The 21677-nt window shown below is 40.1% G+C and overlaps 1 protein-coding gene across 1 annotated transcript; it reads left to right on the top strand.

Moving 5' to 3' along the window:
- LOC142161128 (C-signal-like) lies at positions 1–5417 on the top strand. The gene is made up of 4 exons (XM_075216416.1): positions 1–160; positions 346–681; positions 2147–2324; positions 5068–5417. Exons 2-4 carry the CDS (start codon positions 355–357, stop codon positions 5352–5354), a joined length of 792 nt encoding a protein of 263 aa, XP_075072517.1. The 5' UTR covers positions 1–160; positions 346–354; the 3' UTR covers positions 5355–5417.
- Positions 5418–21677: the final 16260 nt, after the last annotated feature.

Here is a 21677-nt window from a genome sequence, read left to right as displayed (position 1 = left end):
GATAGCGAGGGGCGGCGCTAAACGCGGCACCGTGGCCCCGCCCCCTGCTGCGATTGGCTAAAATGGGTTAAGATTGACAGGAGGCGGAGCTTAACGGCGCACCACTCGAGGCCACGCCCCCTCGACGGACCCCCTCCCGGACTGCTGCTTCTTAAAGTTGGTAAGTATTCATTATACTACCAAACCTCATTTAACATAACAATAAAAAAAGACCAATGTATTATATTTTCATGAATGACGAGTTTTACATGTCTTCCACTGGGTGGCGCTGTAATTCACGTTATGTAAAACGTTTTTGACATTTCATAAGCAGCAAATACCTCTTTCTTTGCCTAACCTCATTAGCTGGCAAGAATGACGGGAGGAATAGCACTGGTGCAAGGAGCAAGCCGGGGCATCGGATTCCAGTTCTGTAAGTCCTTAGTTCTGTCCAGACACGGGACCACCGTAATAGGAACATGCAGGGACCCCCACTCAGCCGCTGATCTGCAAGCATTGAAGGATAAGTACCCAGATGCACTTACTATAATGAAGCTAGATGTTACCAGCCAGTGTGATATACGGGAAGCTGCACAAAAGGTGGAACAGAATTTCGGCAGCCTGGATCTTTTAATTAATTCCTCAGCCATGTTGCACCCCAGTGGGAAGGGAGAGACAAGTCTTAGGGAGGTCTCTTCTGAGGTAAGTCACTTAGAAAATTATTCATAATTTATGCTTACCTTTAGGTGGATAAAGTAAGGCATGGGCTTGTATCTATTCAAAAATACCCCTCTGGTGCCTTAGAGTGACTTCAGCATGCAGGTTAGTTGATCTAGCCTCCCTGCTGTGTTTAGGGTACATACACACTGGTATATGGCATTGCTAATGCATGTTAAGTGCATGTAATCGGCAGAGAAATGAAAAACATTGTAATGTACAAGTTTGAGGTTTTTATGTACTTTGCAATGTTTTGTTTATTAACCCTTCTTGGTCCATTTCAATGCATCCAACTTGTCAATTCAGTTAAAAACTCGCAATGAGAGCACACTAAATTCAATGAGATGCGGATAACAAAAGTTTATATATACGTTTCCACATATGTTTGGTAACATAACTTCCTGTTTTGTCACAGATTGAACGTATATGAAGCACAACGCATTTTAATGTGCAAATGCTACTGTGTACATAGCCTAAGGATGGGAAACTTGGTAGGATCAAGTGCAGTGTCTTCTGGGGTTACAAAATATGGTGGGCATTTGGTGCTATTTGGGGCCGTGGGTGTATTTTGTAATATATGCTGAGCAGGGGAGTATCTGTGCAAGTTATTATATTTGGTGGTATCTGTATAGCATATGGCTGGCAGTTTATTTCTCTGCAATACATGACTTGCAATAGGACATTTTTCTTTTCATTTATGGCTAACAATAGTTAAATATCTGTGCATATGTCTGGTAGCTGTGCAGTAAGTATATGGCATCGTGCACACATAAACTCTCATATGCCTAGCAGAGGATTAATGTATGCATATGGAAAGTGTAGGGGAATGGCTGTCATTGTTTGCATGTAATGTGCTATGTTATGCAGTCTTCTACATGTATACTTCCAACTAAAGTACATTTAAAAGGAATACAGACACACTCCAATTAAAGCGTAATCAACCATTGGGGCAAACCATGCAATTTTTTTGCAATCGCTGTTGACTTTTTTGTCTGCCGCTAAACTTTTCCACCACACATCTTGCTGTCCTTTAAGAGTGAAACTATGATTCTATAGAATACTGCACATTTTTTTAAGTACAGGTTCCAAAATGTCAAACAAAATCTCAATTAGGTATGTTTGTACAATGTAAAGAACACACAACTTTTTCTGTACTGGTAGCTTCCATCATTCTAAAATTAAAAACCAGGATAACCATGTGACTGGAATTGTCTAATGATATTAAATCCCTCACAAACTCCTGAGTTCTAAATAAGATAAAAACTGTTAAAGGAACATATAACCACTTATTATTCATGTAGGTAACTATGGAGTGTGAATTACCAAAAAATAAGCATTGTGAATTAAACTTTTAGAGTAGAGAAAAAAGGAAATTGATCTGGGAAAACTGCAAACCATGGGATCTCTAATTATGCATATATATAATATTTTTTTTTTTCCTATTCTATAGGGTCTCTCCCAGGCACTTGCGACAAACACCATAGGTCCGTTGTTAATGGCAAAACATTTTTCACCCCTGCTCATGAAAGGAAGAGGGACGTTTGGAGCACAGTCATCTGACAAGTCCAGACAACACAGTGCCATTTTAGTTAACATAAGTGCTAAAGTAGGCTCTATAGCCGACAATGGTAAGAATAAGTAATACACCCATGTTTGCTGTAAAGGTCATTATGTGTGATTATATGGGGTACTGCACTCCCCATTGTAAATTATATTGATCCTGAGGTGACTTTAGCTATCTGTAATACTTTACAGTAGAGGGGAACTGATGACATCAGAACTCACTGTTTATACAGATATTATCATTTATACATATATTAACAATATTGTGCTTTATATGCAGAAGTCTGGACACCTTCAATAAGCTCACTCATCAACAGAATAGCTTCAGTGCATCCTGGTATAGATCCTGTAGGTGGCTGGAACTGGGATGTGACACAATTCTTTCACCAGAGGTTCCAGAAGTTGAATTTAGTATTATTTATTTTTACTGTTTATTTATAAATAATAGAGCAAAGTACATAAACATAGAGGTTCAACAAGGACATTGTATACTAATACCAGTAAGTATAATAAGTAAAACATAATATGTAAGATACAAAACAGACATAAAGTGTAGTACAGAACATACAAGAGGCGTAATACAAGAACACAGGTGTATGAGGTTGGAGAAGGCAAGAAGACAAGATGTGATATGGAAGCTTACAATCTAATGGGGAGGGATGAAGCTCAAACGAGGGGCTGCACAGACTGAGCATGTGGGCAAAGCCAGGCTAGGCCAGTGAGAGTGGCATTAGCTAGGAGAATGTTTGATGAGTAGGTGGGATTTATGCTGGTGGAGAGTCTGAATGGGCATGAACGTTTTAAGGGTGGGGATCAGCACGTGAGAAGTCTTGTAGACTGGAGTGGTTTGTGGATATCAGTGGGGATTCAAGGCACTGGTCATTGGCAGGGAAATGTGTAGAAAGTAGTGTGAAGTGAGATCAGGTCTGAGATGTAGGGGGTGAGGAGTGCCTGATGGCTTAGTAGGTGAGGTTGGACAGTTTGAATAGGATTCTTTAAGGAATGAGGATCCAGTGTAGGGATTGGCAGAGGAGGAATTGTTCAATGGAAGAGGAAAATCAGACCCACCGTGGTCTTAATGGATTGAAGTGGGGAGCTATGACTGAGATGTTAGACAGCATAAGATTATAGTAGTAGACAACGAGAGAGTGGATGAGCATTCCTGGTGACATCAAAAGTGCAATATGGTCAAATCATGGTAGTTTTTTGAAGGTGTAAGTGGCAGGCCTGGGAGAGTGGAGTTAATGGTAACACCAAGACAGTAGACAGGAGGAATAAAGGAGAGTCTGCTGTGGTCCATGGTAAGCGAGATGGGGGCAGAACTCTAATGGGATGGAAGATCATGTCTTGTTGTTTTATAATGATAGTGGAAAACGTTTTCTCAGGCACCACTCCATTATCTGCTTTGTCCAGACCCCTAGTTGATGATATGTTTTCCTCAGATTTCCATATCATCATCATTTCAGCCACAGATCCTCATAAAACCTTAAGCGGTGTATATCACTGTAGCTCCTGTCAAACTCGTCCTAATCATAATCCCTTGTTAAGTTAGACATTTCCAGGGCTACTTGCTATACTTTTATTAGGGTACAAGTTAACCCGTGCATGATACTCATGCATTCTAGTCAAATCAAGCTACTTAAGGTGTTAAAAACACTCCACTGTCACCCCCGGCAACCACCAACCACTCCCAACTGTCACTTCTCCTTCAAGAAATATATAGGTCAGTGTATAACTCTGACCAGCAGGTGGTGCTGCAGCTTGTTTTTTTTTTTTTCACACACAGACAGACTAACACACGCCACTAGACATTTATATTATAGATGCTACAATGATAGATAATGGCACAGTATTAGTACAGATTTCTCTCAGTGTTAACAATGTCCCTTAAAAGCACCCGTGGAGATAATTATTACTCTGCCAAACAGCAGAGTCAGGTTGAGATCACCACTGTTACCTTACGTAAGAGTGGCAGACATTGGCAGATTATAATAAGCATGTTTTGACTGGAGCCAATGGCAGTAAGGATGCATAATCTATCTAAATCCAGTGGTTAAAGTGTAACCTTAACAAGAGAAGTGAGCTTTGTCTTAGGCTTACTTTATATTCCAATGATCTTAGTGAGATATTCTTGTTCTTTATTGCAGTTACTTGGCGTACAAGGGTTACTCTGTATATTAATAAGCGGCCTGGATTAAATATTAAAAAATCATTAGTGTTTCAGTAGATGTTCAGGCATGGAGAAATATGCATGGCTACATAGGCTTAGCATTGTCCATTGTTCATGGTAGTTTTAATTTTCCACTGGTGACAGGGATCCTCAAACAGCCATTGGTGTCAACTTCCACATTGGCTGATACTTATGCTTGCTGGAGAAAAGGTCTCCCAGGCTCTTATCTTCTATTTGTGATTGGACAGATATGATTACATTACAGTGAGCTGTGGGTAGAGCCAGAATAATCCAATCAGAAGTGGCTGTTAAAGATATGACTCCAAAAATAGGCATCAGGGGACATGTCTAAGTCTCATTAAGTTGGATCTTTAGGGGACATGCTATGCTAACTGTACCCAACTTACACTTGCCCACATCTGTTACCAAAATGACTAACTTTTTACAAAGTTAGTATTTCTTTAAACCCTCTTTTCTATTAATGTTCTGTGAAACACAGTTTGAAGGCATAATACATTTCGTACAGAGAATCTTATTGTCCTACATTTCAATAGGAAGTATTTATTTACTTTACTAAAAAGCTCTATATTAATATATTTAATGCACATTCAATAGTAAATTAACCTCTATTTCTTCAGACCTAGGTGGGTGGTACAGCTACAGAATGTCTAAAGCGGCTCTCAATATGGCCACCAAAACCCTTTCTGTGGAACTGAGCAGAGGAAAGAGCAGAGTGGTCTGTGTTTCTCTACACCCAGGCACTGTGAACACCGACTTGTCAAGACCATACCATAAACATGTTCCCAAAGAAAAGCTGTTTTCTCCTGAACGCTCTGTGACATATCTTATGAACAATATTGACAGACTAAGCATGGACCAAACTGGAAAGTTTTTTTCCTGGAACGGAACTGAGCTTCCTTGGTGAATTTTTTTAATATGGAACATATAAGTGAATTCCAGTATATTAAATTATAACAACAACTTTCAATACTTTATTGTTTCAATTATTCCAATATATCATACTTGCCTACTCTTGCGGAATTCCCGGGTGGCTTCCGAATTTCGGGGAGTCCTCACGGAAGAGTAGGAAAAGCTCCCGCATTTGCCTAAATTCACGGTAGTGAATGGATGGGCGGGGCTTAATCGCGTCATTAAGCTCCGCCCCCTCCATTCAATACAAAACACTCAGCATATGCATGCCAGGAAAAGCCAGATATGTCTCTTAGGAGACATATCTGTTACACCTGCATTCCCCCTGATGCAAGATCTGTGCTGGTAACAATGATCAGTAATACTGTAATACTGTTTGCAGATCATGTATATTGGAATTTATATACATTTTGTTGTATACAGTTTATACTTCTAATAACCCCCAAATTGAAGTTACTACATAACAATTACATTATTAAAAGCAATTGTTAAATTTAGTACATTCCCCTTTAGATGGTACCACTGTCTCCAGGTGTCACCTCAGTTGGGGTCTGTCTTAAACACCCCAGACTGCAAATATTAAATGGATTGGTGCAGAGTAGATTGAAGCCTGCTGGCACAGTAGGGTTGTTTGAATGTATGAACCTCGCTGGGCATGAACCGCAGCCATCCATAAAGGTGCTGCTATTATTCCTGCACTTTGAGTGGGTAATGAAGGAAAGGGACCCCTAGTAATGCAGCTTTGCCACTCCTGTAGTTAGTGCATAATGGAATAATGGACAAGGGCTTCCATATCTGTTATATACATACAATTTAATTAGACAAAATACACACTGCCCACTATATCATTCAAAAGACCTTTCTTAAAAAATAAAGGTAAAAAAATAAATACTTCTGTTTTTGATCCTATGTGCTGATTGCTTCACAAAAGACTGGAAAAATGGGATGAGAGAGATTAGACTTGTATATCAAAACCACAGGTAATCTGTGGCTCTCCTGTTATTATGGTATCAATATGTTTCCCTAGAACTATGCTACTGAGTAACTCTGGGAAGCCTTTTCCCATTCAGGGGCGGATTGATTGGGCATAGCCCTTACCAGGAAGTTTACCGGTAGGCCGGTGACCTAACAGCACTGGAGGCCGCCCCATATATCACTTTTTTTTTTTTACCGGCTTGGGGGGATGGGGCGTCGACGATCAAAGGCAGTCAGTGGATAGCAATCGCGAGGCTGCCTGTAGCTGTATGGGCTCCCGCAACACTGTGCAGCAGAACAAAACTATAGGGAGGGAGAAGGGACTGTCATACAAAACTATAGAGGGGGAGCAAGGGGGCTGTCATACAAAACTGTAGGGAGGGGGGCTGTCATTCAAAACTCTAGGAAGGAGGGGAGGGGGCTGTCATCGAAAACTATAGGGGGGGCTGTCATACAAAACTAGGGAGGGAGAGGGGGCTGTCATACAAAACTAGGGAGGGAGAGGGGGCTGTCATACAAAACTGTAGGGAGGAAGAGGGGGCTGTCATACAAAACTATAGGGAGGGAGAGGGGCTGTCATACATAACTGTAGGGAGGTTGAGGGAGCTGTCATACAAAACTATAGGGAGGGAGAGGGGCTGTCATACATAACTGTAGGGAGGTTGAGGGAGCTGTCATACAAAGCGTTCCGTCCTTGACTATACTTTTGTTTTCCTTTGTGACTTAAGCCATAATTAAACCAATAATAAGCTCCATTCATGCCTTTGTGTGGCCACACCTAATGTTTTTGCTATCTCTCTGATGGCTTGCTTCACTGATAGTGACAGCTATTTGGATCTCATATGGAGAGTCGACAGCAACAGATTCCAAATGCAAATGTCACACCTAGAATCAACTCCAGACCTTTTACCTGCTTAATTGATGATGAAATAACGAGGGAATAGCCCACACATGTCCATGAAATAGGTTTTGAGTCGATTGTCCCATTACTTTTGGTCCCTTAAAAAGTGGGAGGCACATAGAGAAACCGTTGTAATTCCTACACTGTTCACCTGATTTGGATGTAAATACCCTCAAATTAAAGCTGAAAGTCTGCAGATAAAGCACATCTCTACTAAGAGATTCTTTGAAGGAATTGCAGTTTATCTGCATAAAGCTATGCTTCATATCAGTGATGGGCAACCTGATACCCTTTAAGGCCGCACATTGCCCTTAATCTCAGTAGTAACTTAGAACAATACATTTAGTCACCAATCCATAATAACATGTCAACAGGCATTTTAATGTAATATAAGTGTTACAAGCTATAACAAACAAATGTGACAAGTCAGTGTGACTTCCACCAGCTTTTTAAATTAAATGTAAGACTAGAGCAGGCATAACATAATTCTTCAGGGAGCTTTCCATTCATCAACCTATTGCACTTGTTGATGAGTGATCATCGTAATCCCTTTTTGCACATGATGGGTGTCTTCCAGAATGACTCCCCCCAACCACAAAGCATGTTTGGTAGCTCAATGGTCCGATGAGCATGACATTGATATTATGTGTATGCAATGGTCTACTCAGCTAATAGATCTGGACCCATGCAGTGAAAGGATCATAGTAACATAGAATTTGACAGCAGATAAGAACCACTTTCCCCACTTAAGCTGGGTACACACTACAGAAATTTCGACCAATTTTTTATGCCGGGCGATTTTACATGCGATCGATGGTCTAATCGCTCGGTACATGGACTGCATACACATTAGGCTTGTTTAGGACGATAAAGGGAAGAGCGGACGTCCCTTTAGCGACTTTTTACAACCATGTTGACGTGAGCAATGATTTAATTTCGTACACACTGCAGCGACATTTGAGGGAACTGTAACGAGATACCAAAGACATTAGCATAAAGGGGCAGAGCTTTCGCTATAGTTAACACCCAAAGCTGCATAAAAAGAGAAGGCAACACTGTCTCTTCATTCATTTCTATAAAATAGAAGTTTAGTAATATACATTACATTTAGAAAAAACATTTAACTGCTAAAGTGCAATGCAATGAATATTCCCTAATAATAAAATCCGTTCGTATGTAATGGAATTCTCCATTCTCGGCGTGCATCATCGCTGATTGGTCCACAGCAGAAACGAACGCCCATGTCTGAGTGTATAAAATGACAGAGGAGCCTGTTTGGCGCTGAGGAGCGTCAGAAGATAGCAAGTGAGAAAGTGTCAGTGGGGGTTGCGGGTGAGGAGAAGGTGTCAGTGGGGGTTGCAGCTATGGAGACGGAGACATAGTCAGAGATGGTGCTGGAAGGGCCAAAAAATGATGGAAAAGTTAAGGTGGGTGTCATAAGTCGCGGCTCCCCGAAGGGCCGCCACGACTCCTCATTGCCAGTAATAGCTCCCAGTGTAGCTAGGCTCCTGTTCCTTGTTTCCCTGCTCCTGTGCTGTATTCTAGTTTGGATTTCCCGTGTATGACCCCTGGCTTGTTTCTGGACCTTGTTGTATTGCCTGTGACCCCTGACCTCGGCTCGTTATCTGGATTCACTGTCTGCTGCCGGCCCTCGACCTCTGCTTGGATTCCACTCTGCTTGGATTCTACTCTGCTACTTCACGCTACCCCTGGATTCTCCCCAGTCAGTGCACAGTTCACGACCCTCCGTTCGTCTGCAGCCTACCCACCACTAGGGGCTCCAGCGAACACCAGACTTTCGGAGCAGACTCCAGGTTCTGTCGTGCTGACTGGAGGGGTTCCTAACAGTGGGGGATGGAGATACTCAAGAAGAGCAAATCCAATGAGCCCAAGAGAGGTGGAGATGATGGTCAAAGTACTGGACCGAGACGACAACGACATTAAAAAAGGTCAGTAGCACGTGTAGTGTACCTGTTAGAAGGACTTTATTTCATTCTAGTGTCACATAAAGCAATGTAAACTAATTTGTAACCAAATTTTTTATGTCAGAACGAACAATTAATGGTGAGAAGGCCTGTTTAGATACCACTGATACCATTAATGTTACACCTGTTAGCAAACAAGAAAAAATTGAAAAAGAAAAATATACTAAAGAAGTTCTACACAAAGGTAATTTCAGTGAACATGTGTAGACAACTAAATGCTTTGGGCACATACCTGTACCGTTATAATAACCAAAATGGCGTCTGTTTTCCAGAATGTATGGAGGTTAAGCCCGCTATTCTTGCGATTTCGCCACAAGGACCAAAATATAAACTGATCTCGAGCAGTGTGCAAGGTGAGAAAATGAGAGTATTTATGTTGTTGAATATAAATTACAGATATAGAAGTTAAATGGTAAAAAAATTTTATTTACTTGTATTGTAGATAAAGAAATCAATAGAAGCCCAAGCGACATCAAGACCTTTTCTGCCACAAACCAGTAGCACCTTTAAAAATACTAAATACTAAAAATAATACTCTCCAGTACTCTGCGCTCTGATTGGTTTGGGTGCGCTCACTTCTCATGCGGATCTTTCAGACAGCTGTGTGTGTTAAAATTTTTGTACCTTTTTCCTGCAATAAAAATGTTGCTTGAACACTGTGGTTTATTCTGGGTACTTCACAATTATAAATTAATAAAGGTTAATATAACTTTAATAGGTTATAAAGGTATAAGTGTATAAAGAGTAAATATGAATACATTGCCGATATATAGACGCAAAGGGTAATAACCCACGTGCTTTATACAAGTGTAATGGTCTGCAGCCAAACAGGTGCAATATACATCGATACAAAACACAAGTCAGTGATGTGCGGATTCCGCACCACGTTGGACTGGGACAGACATCAAAAAATTTACATACACATGCCCCCCAGGTCGAGGAAGTATTGGAAGATTGTCATGGATCGGTCGGAAGTTTATACACACTACACAGCGGAAACGAGATTGGAACGAAAATATTAAACGGTCCGACCAACCAAATGAGGCGACAATTAGTCTGCCTATTTTTTAACCTATGGTATCCATAAACCCTATTTGATGCTTAGTTCTTTGTAGAGATATCCTTATGTCTATCCCAAGATGTTTAAATTGCTCTACTGTATTAAGCTCTACCACCTCTGATGGGAGGCTATTCCACTTAACCACTTTCTGTGAAGTCATTTTTCTTCCAAATTTCCTCCATATCTAGTTCCCTCCAGTTTTAGTGCATGTCCTCGTGTTCTAATACTTTTCTACCTTTGAAGAATGTTTCCCTCCTGCACCTTGTTAAAACCCTTGATATATTGTATTTGAAAGTTCCTGTCATGACCTGCCTTTACCTTCTCTACTCCAAACTATACATATTAAGATCTTTTAGTCTTTCCGGGTAAGTTTTGTGCTGTAGACCATGCACCATTTTAGTTGCCCTTTTTTGTACAGTCTCTAATATATTTATATTCTTATGGAGTTATGGCCTCCAGGAACTGAACCCAGTATTCTAGATGAGGCCGTACCAATGACCTATACAGTGGCATTATTCTTCTTTGTTTCTGCTACTGATTCCTCTCCCTTTGCAACCAAGCATCTGACTTGCCTTTCTCAATGTTTTATTAAATTTCTTACCTACCTTTAAGTCATCTGAAATAGTGATTCTTAGATCCTTTTGCTCCTAAGTAGTTTCCAAACTGCATCCCTCTAGCACATTTTCATACATTGGAAACTCAGTGTAATGGTGCATACAGGCCATAATGGCTGCAAGTGGTGGTCTAATGCCCTATTTAGTGACTTTGTGATTGGTCTTTTCATTTTATTTTATTTTTATTACCTGTATATCACCAGAATTTGGTGGAGGAAGAGGCCTAAATGTAAACAGTTGCAAGCAAATCTTTCTGAAATACTGTTTTTTTTTCGACATATTATCTTATAAATGTGAGAGCCGGGATGAGGCAACACTGGACCCTGGTCTGTCAGGCAGCACATGGGTGACGTCAGTGGTGGTGCACCAATCATACATCTCCTACCCCTCAGACCAACCCCAGCCACTTAGGTCTTAGTCAGCCCCAGGCACTAAGTCTCAGTCAATCACAGTCATTAGGCCTCAGTCAACTCCAGGCGTTAAGTCTCAGCCAGCCCAAGGTACTAGGCCTCAGTTAACTCCAGCACTAGAACTCAGCCAGCTCCAGACACTAGACCTCAGCCAGCCCCAGGCTGTTTGCCTCAGTCAGGCACTAGGTCTAAGCAACTGACCTCATTAGCCTATAGAGTTCAGGTACTCAACCATTCCACTCCTTCGCTCCAGTACGAATGCTTTCGGTGAGTGGGGTAAGTAAGTGTTTTTCTTCCTCTTCCCCCTCTCTGCCAGGTCTCCACTCCTTATATAAAATTGAGAAATGGTAAAGTAATGTTGTTCTATAATCTGGATATTTAAAAAGATATTGTTTCAAGTATCCCATATTCAAATTATAGTATTTATATTTACAGTTGAATAGCAATAACCCATCTATGGTTGGCCTGTTGAATTCAGAAGCCTTGCATTAATATTGTTTTGAAATTTCACATAAAATGATGGTCCTCTCCTGATAAAATAGACACAATTCCAGCAAAGATTAATTCAGGCTTTTAAAGGGACTAAGTGCTCTCCTGAGTGGGAAGGGAGTCTTTAAGGGACCGCAATTTGAAAATTAGAATTTTGCATTGCCATAAATTACTTGCAAATCATAATACTACTGCTACTACTACTAATAATAATAATAATCATAAAATAATAATAGTTATTGATCACATTTTCATTTGTAATATTCAAGTTTAATTTATTTTTTTTATTACATATTCTTATGTTATTTGTTATGCTTAATCATATAGCAGCGTAAAACAATATGTATGTTGTTTGAATTAAAAGACTAAAGAAAAATAAATCTGATTTTGTAGTCATCGCTGAGACAGGGAGTCTGCGACTTTGCTTAGCTCTTCTTTTTTTGTGAGTAGAATGTTGATGCCTAAGGTTAATTGCAATTTAACTGTCATGAAGCCAGTATCCACTATTAATACATCTAAAAAGCTCAATATTTATGTATGACAATTTCAAAACTGCCAGGAATGTCGGAGGCAATCCACTGCGGGACTCACTAGGGGTAATCTATACATTCTGTGGAAATAGATCTTAATATCCAGACCTGCATGAGTTAAATGAATTAATTTCTTAAAGTATGATTACAACATCAATACATATGCTGTATAAAATGATGTGGTTGTCTAAGGGATTATGTTTAATTACATATATTATTTAATGTGTAGAGAATAGAGAATACGTTTTCTATTAATCCATGATCAACTTATGATATTTTTGAGACTTGTGTAATTACCAAGAAGAAAAGTATGTGTACTAATAAGAGAACTGTGTGCCCAACTAAACTTCCTTGTGTACCTTATAACTTGTTTTCCTTTCATTGTTCCAGGGTATAAAATTACTGTAATTCTATAAGGAGATTTGAGTGTCCTTAACTTTGGGTGGTGAATTTACGTTTGTGTGAATGCTCTCCCTGATAGGTATCTGATTCCTAAATAAACATGATTTGATTTCTTCCATTCTGATACTTCATTCCATTTTATACTGGTTTGCAATGTAAAATGCTGCCATTGTCAGTTGCCATTGTCTTCTTTTTTGTCATCCTTATTTTATAAAATGTTTTAATATGACTAAAAGGAAACAGGTGATTATACAGAATATGTTCTATCCCAAAGCTGGAGATTTGTGTGGTTCCAAAGCACAAGCAATTTAGCAATTTATTTAGCAAAAGCAAAAGTATAACAGTTCTAATAAATAAGTACAGTACAGCCGATACATGATACATACGCTGCGTTCTGCTGGACCCAGCTACAGTCCTTCAGTCCTGAAGACTGTGGTCAGTGTGACTGTCTAGCTGATTCCAGGGAGCAGTATATATACATTTGGTATTACAGTAAATACAATACAGGTGACTTGGCAAGTTTCCATAGGTTCAGGCTTCAGGAAGGTCCAGTGTAATGCAGTCCAAAGGTCAGTTCAAACAACCCTCTTCAAGGGTGGGGGTCAGCATTCCAAGGGTGGGGGTCAGCTCTCCAGATGATGTATACTTAGTTTTCCCACCAAGAACTGGTTCAAACTGGTCTATTAGCATTACACAGACAATATCATTCTAATCATTTATTCCCTATCATCGATAACTCACACACGCAATGTGCGATCCTTTTGGCGAATGAATTGGACAACTGCGGATAAATAGGGGATTAGAATGATACCAAACATGACATGCTTCCTGTGACCTGAACTCTAGATATCACTAATATGTACATATAACATTACAATATTTAATTATAAACTAAATAACAATTGTTAATAAACGACTGTGGATTGGAACTATTCTAAAAATGAAATATATATATAAGTGAATGTGAAAGTGCAAGTGTATGTGTGTGTGCTTTATTGTGTGATTGCGCCATGAAAAGTGGCGTACCGATCGCAAAACAACATTAATCAATATACTTTCTTTCATCCAATTATACGACTTTGATAATCAGCACGAACTTCTAGCTATAGTTTCATTGTTTGAAAAGGGGGGTGGCAGAAGAAAATACTGTAAAAGGTGGCATATGTGATTTGAAAGGATCATGATACAATTATGAGGACACCCAGATGGTTGTGAATTTGCCTCATTCTTCCACACATGCTTCATATTCATTGGCTGTATACAGGGTATCCATTTGATGGAAGCAACGTTTATGCCCAGAAAAATGTTGGTGACATAATTACAATGTTTATCATTTAATCGACACTGTGGTCAATTGATGTCATTATGTTCTGGGTCTCTCCGTCCTGTGAATACTTCACCAGAGATTTACACATATCTTTTCTCCAAAAATTTAGACCAGTAAGAGCTACAAATGAATGCAGAGGGTGTTGATTTGATAAGAATAAAACATTTTAAATGAATTGTGGTGATCATAAAAGTTATGTTAGAAGCTCATGGAAAAGGAGGGGGGAGTTGGATGTACTTCATGAAGCTCCAAGAGGTTCTGACACAAGTGAACATGTAGCTATTTTGCAATATAAGAGCCTGATGTTGTGGTCTCTAAGAAGTCACCGTTATAATTAGGTAATCACTTATTAGATATCAGTCATTAAAACAGGCAATTTTATCACCTGATACTAACACTTTACAAAGGAATAGCTGCTTCCATTTATCACTGCTGGATACATTAGTATTTTCTTCCCATCTCAATCCCAATGCCTTCACCCTGAGACGTGTTCTTTCTTCATGGTTGTAGCTCTTGGCAAGGCCTAACAGGTTGACTTATGATGCGTCCAGCTCTACAATATTAGTATATGTGCCAGGTTTTCATTAAGGGTGACTAGCGTATATACTTACACACCATGATAGTGTAGAGAATACGTATGGATAGCGTGGAGATGTGGCTTTACAGTGTTAGTAGTAGATGCTAAACTTACATTACCCTATTTGTAAACAATATAATAATGTAATGAAGTGTCATATGCATAAGAGAGAATAGTTTTAGGACAGTGTTAGTAATAGATTTGAGGGGTGCATTTTCAATAGAAAACAATGGTTGGGCAGCCCGGTGGCTAAATGGTTAGCACTTCTGCCTCACAGCACTGGGGTCATGAGTACAATTCCCGACCATGGTCTTATCTGTGTGGAGTTTGTATGTTCTCCCCGTGTTTGTGTGGGTTTTCTCCAGGTTCTCCGGTTTCCTCCCACACTCCAAAAACATACTTGTAGGTTAATTGGCTGCTATCAAATTGACCCTAGTGTCTCTCTCTCTATGTCTGTGTGTGTGTTAGGAAATTTAGACTGTAAGCTCCAATTGGGCAGGGACTGATGTGAACGAGTTCTCTGTACAGCGCTGCGGAATTAGTGGCGCTATATAAATAATTGATGATGATTATGATGAATGGTTGAAGAAGATTGTATACGCTGGTATATCACTTTACCACCACCTCTAAATTTTCATATCGCTACTTCTAATTTATGACTTCGACCACTGATATAAAATATAAATAAATACATACACAGCTATAAAATACCATTACAAATTCAATTCAATTAAATACAATCATCTGTTGCTTTCCCCTGTAAAAATCAAATATTAATCTTGTTTTCTGCTGCAGTCCAAGTGGCAATAACAATTAAGTAATGCAAATAGACAGTCATGACCTCATATAACAATACAGCCACACTTATGAATAAAGTACTGTCAGTAGGAGGGATCAAGATGCAATCAACCAGTCAGAAATGACTAGCTAGTGCTGCCAATCATTATTTATTTTATTATTATTGTGACACGCTGCTAGTGTTCCTCGTTGCTGGTGTACCTGGGCTGATACTCCTGACCTCTCACTATAGATCAGGGTTGCTGTGGATTGATCCCCCCTGGCCTATCACACTGACCAGAGTTGCAAGTAGCAGGCAGAGTGGTGGTACTGGAAAAGCTTGGGTCCAGACCTCAGAACAGCTGGCAAACGTATTAGATCTAGGGTCTAATCGGCTGGTCACAGGAATACAGCAATATTGAAGATGTTTTCAAGCAGGTCTATGAAGCAGGATGTTTATTTGCTCTCACTGGTTAGTGGTACCAGTGATCAAGTCAGATGTTGAAATCAGAAGAATATATTTCAGTGTACAAGTCAGTGCATTTTATACAGATTTGGGCCCAGGCTATTTTTAGAATCAGGATGTACCCTGCTTACCGAAACATAATTTTACCTGCGTTGCAAAGCTAACGATATTTACATTTATCTGTGAAATTCTAGAAACGCTGTGATGTCCGGCATCTTTGTTTTAGACCCAGGAAATGTAGCAGCACGTTTTAAATTAAACCTTTCTGTCTTCAAGTGAAACCTCACACATCAAAAAGCCTGATTAGCATTAGACCTTTTTGTTCCAACAGTTGCAGAATATACATTCCCAAAAACAGGTTTAAACTTCTAACAAGTCATTTCCCCACATCACAATACACAGCAGACTTTGTAAACAAAGGCCCATTGTATCAGATATATACATGAGAAATAGGCATATCCTATAGCAAGGTTAAACAAGAGACGAATTTCCTCCCTTGGTCTCAGAGAAATTAAAGATTTCCCTATATTAAAACATACACAATATTAAAAATAAGTGCATTGGGAATAAATCAGCGGCCTGCGCTATTTCCTTTAAATAAATTCATACCAAAAGTTATTTATCAGTGATCCAGCTGATATTATCATCACTGCGTCTTGTTGCACCAGCCTGTCATGACCCCTGAGGCTACCTATTGCGGCATGTTCATCCTCACTCTGGACATGCCACACCTTACCTGTCAGGGCAAACCTCTTCATTTCACTTGCCCGCTTGTACAGGTCCCATTGCTTCTTCCTCCTCCCCAGCATGCTCCAATGTAGACATCACGTCTTTGTTGCCTAGCAAACGGTTCTGTGCATGTGCAGAACGTCTGGACTATCTTTTATTCATTCCAATAATGTTTTCAAGCTCTACCTGCCTAGAACTATAAAAGGGACCCCTCTTCATTAGGACAATTGCCATGTAATTGTGTTTTTACTTCCTAGCTTTTTGAATTACTGCTATCTTTTGTCTGACCTTTATGTATTTACCTAGCTTGACTTCTGGACTTCAAGACCACTCTTGTCCCTTGGTACCTCGCTTGAGTCTTTTCTTAACTGTGGACTGATAAGCCCGAACTTGTCCTTACAATGCTCGGCCTACACTTGCTCATCCTTTCCCTCACTAAGGAATCATAAGTGTAAGATGCAACAAAATCTGCTTACTGATGTATGGAATGCATGTGCAGTAGTTTTTACACACAGAAAACACATATGTGTAACACTCCTATTGGTAGGTGTTGTTAGAGTGTAGTGGGGATCATAACTGGTCTCCGGGTGTTCTTTGAATCACAACATGGCAGTGGGACAGAGCACCCTCAGGTCCCCAATAGAAGAAGGACACAAAAAATTAGTTATCATCAAATGTATTATTCAGGAACAATATATTACTAAAATGTTTTTGATTGATTAGCAAAAAATACCATATAATTACAATTTTCTAGTTATAAGCAATGCTACTCCCAAATATTTTACTTTTGATCTAAATCAATATTCACTGTCTTTGAGTGTTTTGGCAACAGTTATGGAAATATCACCGTGATTTAAACATAATTTTTACATTTCTACATACAGCATATCAGATAAAACAATTACTATTTTCCTTTCTCTAGGAACAATCAGTAGTCTTTGTGGTAATGAATATAGCTAGGCAATATGGATGCCAACCACAACATGGAGAATGTCTCTGAGGTGATAGTTAGTTACAGTTATAATAAAGGTTCTGTGTGACTGTAAGGTAGGAGTCTCTGTCACTGGACACGCATCACACTTATCTGGTGATTAAACATAACTATCAGCCAAATGTTCAGTACATTTCTTCTTATAAATTGAGAGGAATACATACTACTGATATTCTGATAAATATGTGAAACTATATGTGTTTTTCCTGTCACAGTAATTGTCACTTGCAAACAGGTAAATATATCTCACTCTTATCCTCTTCAGTTACCTTGGTCTATCTCTTTATCAGTTTCCATTTATAATGTTATCTTTCTGACACTTTTTAATGTCAGTCTCAGATCTCCCTCACAATGTGTCTCACCACCTCTGCTCACTGCTGCTCCTCTGTCCCTCTTTTTATCTGTTTTTCTTTATATTCTCTTTTCACATGGCTCCTCAGCCCTCTCTCTGTTACTCTACTTCCTTGAATCTTCCTTGAAAATGATGATGATGATGTGTCTCCACAGTCTCATCATTTTTCTTGTCACACCAAACACAGAACCTTCCAGCAGCCCTCACAGACTGGACTTTTCTGGGTCTTAAAGTATCTCCAGTATCCTGCAGTGAGACAGTCCTGTTTCACTGGGGTCTAGTGTCCAACAGTTTCTGGGTATCACATATAAACCGTAGTCAGAGAACGATGAAGTAACAGGTAAAATTTAATACCACTATGATGATTGTAGTAAATAGATAAGGAGTTACATTAAAGTCCCTCTATAAGTAGAATAATGAAGATAATTTATTTCTCCCAAAGAAGATGAGGGGGTGGAAAAGTCTCACAATGGTATTGGCCAGAAATATGTGTAGAAGAGGATGGTAGGAGTAGCACTGGCTGTTTTAGGCCTGTTTTCTAGCTCAGGTGGGCTACTGTATTGGTGATCAGCCCCATGTCCTGAGGTGCAGTATTTAGTGCGTTGTTCACGCCTTCTGTGGATATTGATCAGTTCTGGAGACCTGGTGGGCACTTGAAGTAAGGATTAAAGGTCTTATGGGTCCCCATTGTCTTTCCTCTCTAGGGTAAAGACTAGAAGTAATAGCAAATGCAGGCACTTGGAAAAAATCAGGACACCATGCAGATAACTGAAATTATTCTTTCTGGACACCTGGGCCAGATCTGAACCCCCAGTGGATACCTGGACTAGATGAGGACTGCGTCTGGGCACCTGGACTGGAGTTAGGCTAATTCTGAACCTCTGGACAAGATCTCTCTGGCAGTAACAGATCCCACCATGTCACTGGTGGCTTATTCTCTGACACTGGCAGATCTCACTTTTAGGGGCATATTCAACTGCACGGGTCCCGGTACTGCAACATTCATAATCACGGGTGTGAATTCTAATTGAATATGCCCCTTAGATTGGTTACTCTCCCTGCAAAACTAGCAGCTCTCTCTCATAAAATAGCAGCTCTGTCAGACTGTCATCATTCTCTAATAGACTGGCAGTTCTTTCTATTGGACTTGCAACCCTCCTCATTGCATGCAGCCTCGATATATAATAGCATTGAGTCTTTCTCTACAGCATTTGTTTCACAATTCTAGCAGATATATTGGATTCACTTTCGGCCACCTGGATTAGCGCTGACAGTAACAGAGACAGAGTCTAACGAACCATTGCTTTTCACCAAGGACCCACGCAAGGAAGTTTGCGCTCTGCTGCAGGTAATACCGCAGGTCACGGCCCTCTGTGCTGCCTCCAAGCGAGACAAGCTGGTACAAAGTGCAAGAGATTGGTCAACGTAGCCGGGATTGGTACACAACGGACTGCAGAATGCCAAATCAAAAAAACAAAAAGTTGTCAGAACAAGCCAGGTCAGCAGCTATCAGGAATACACAGTACCAAACGACAGGCAGAAGAAAAGTCAGGAACAGTCTGGGTCAGGATACACAAGAATTAGCCACAATATGCACTGGAGTAAAGGTTTGGAGGCAGATACACTGGCACAGGCCTATGCAATGAGCAGGTTTAAATAGCTTAGCTGAAGAGCTGGGCAGGTCTCAGGACAGAACACATTATTAAAGTACTTGTATCGTTTTCCAATAATCATTGTCTATGCGATTTGTGATCCCGGACGAGCCCCCAAATTATTAAAGTACTTGCATCGTTTTCCTATTAATATTGTCTATGCGATTTGTGTGGTTCCAAAACACAAGTAATTTATTTAGCAAAAGCAAAAGTATTACAGTTCAATAAATAAGTACAGTAGAGCCGATACATACGCTGCGAGGTGCTGCGCAATGCTGGGTCCAGCATACAGTCATCAATCCTGAAGGCTGTGGTCAATGTGACTGCCTGCTGGTCCCAGAGCCACTGTTATATACACTCAGTGATACAGTGAAAAAAATACAGATGACTTGGCATGTTTCCATAGGTTCAGGCTTCAGGACGGTCCAGTGTAAGGCAGTCCATAGGTCAGTTCAAACGACACCCTCCAAGGGTGGGGGTCAATTCTCTAGAGGATTAATACTAATTTTCCCACCAAGGACTAGTTTAAACTGGTCTATTAGCATTAAACAGACAATATCATTCTAACCATTTATTCCCTATCATCCATAACTAGCATACGGAATGTGCGATCCTTTTGGTGAATGAACCAGATGTCTGCGGATAAATAGAGGATTAGAATGATAGATTGCCATATAGCAAGTAATGGGAACAAGGGAACAGGAGACAGAACGCTGGAGCTGGTGAAACCAATACTCTGGCACCAGACTGATGCTAGGAGGTGCCTAATATACCCTAACATGGCCTCTGATAGGTAAGAGATGATTTTCCGCAGTTAGATGCACCTGACCGCCGACATGGCGAGAGATGCGTCCCACTGCTAGGCAACGGGACGTAGCCCTACTGCGCATGTGCGTGCAGCAAAACCCGGAAGTGCATCCCATTGCTAGGCAACGGGACACGATTCGGAACAGAGACAGGCGTCCGTCCCTGGCACGTATGCACAGTGCGGGGACGGTAGCTGGCAGTAAAATATCAATATAATTTTATTATACATTAGAAACATGCAGGTAAAAAAAAAAATGTTTTTTCAATCCAACAAAAAACATTAGTACATCATGTTTCCCCATATGATCAACAGGTGAAACCTCATACAGGTCATATTCAAGAAGGATGAGAAATCCATTGATATAAGTGAAGATGATCTAGTTCTGTGGAAATTGGTAAGTACATTACTCAAAGAAAACAGGATTTACTGGGAGGTGGTAACCCTGGAGCAATACCAGGCTAACCACTTCATACCAAAATGTTTAAAAATAACCAAAAGTCCATCCTTCACTACAGCTTCAGGAGCATGTAAAGAAAAATGGAATTCCATCTTACAAAAAAGTTCTTTTGCATTAATGGAGTTCATTTTGGAATACTAATTTGCACCCCTTGCATTGTAACATGTTTTTTTCCAGGAGACTGAAATAAGAAGTTTCTTGAGTTAAGATCCAGGCCCAATGTATCCAGTTGAGATCTATTTGACTCTACTGGTAAATCCATCGGTGCCATTTGTTCTAGAGTTGAGAAAAGACATTATGGCCTGTTTCATCTCTAATAGCTCAGCACATGCTACAATTTGGGCGTTAAGAATTGTGACAAAATCCAGATAAAGGGTACAAATTTACACCTGGACAAATGTTGAGATGCAAGTAGTGCAGATGCATTTATTAGGCATGCATTGAAAATGCTGCCAGTGTTTGAATGTAGTACACCAATACTGGACAACTTTATTTTCAAACTGCGATTTAAAGTTGAACTAGAACACGCCCCCTCCTAAGTCTAAATCTGTAAGCACATTTCAGTTTATTATTTCTTTATACATGGCCAATCATATTATGAAGTGCTGTACAGGGTCACATCAGTCCCTGCCCCATTGAAGCTTACATTCTAAATCCCTACCACACGCACACTCTCACACACACTTTTTGGACAGTGAGAGGAAACAGAAGGATCCAGAGGAAACCCATGAAAACACAAGGAGAACATACAAACTCCACGCAGATAGTGCCCTGGTCGGAATCTAAATCCTGACCCCAGGGCTATGATGTAGCAAT

The sequence above is a fragment of the Mixophyes fleayi genome, chromosome 6 (genome assembly GCF_038048845.1).
Source record: "Mixophyes fleayi isolate aMixFle1 chromosome 6, aMixFle1.hap1, whole genome shotgun sequence".
Lineage (NCBI taxonomy): Eukaryota > Metazoa > Chordata > Amphibia > Anura > Limnodynastidae > Mixophyes > Mixophyes fleayi.
This window is presented reverse-complemented; position numbering and strand designations above follow the sequence as displayed.

Coding starts and splice junctions, on each gene's coding strand:
- LOC142161128 (XM_075216416.1), top strand. CDS start 355: ATGACGGGAGGAATAGCACTGGTGCAAGGAGCAAGCCGGGGCATCGGA. Junction 682..2,146: donor TTAGGGAGGTCTCTTCTGAG/GTAAGTCACTTA, acceptor CCTATTCTATAG/GGTCTCTCCCAGGCACTTGC. Junction 2,325..5,067: donor AGGCTCTATAGCCGACAATG/GTAAGAATAAGT, acceptor CTATTTCTTCAG/ACCTAGGTGGGTGGTACAGC.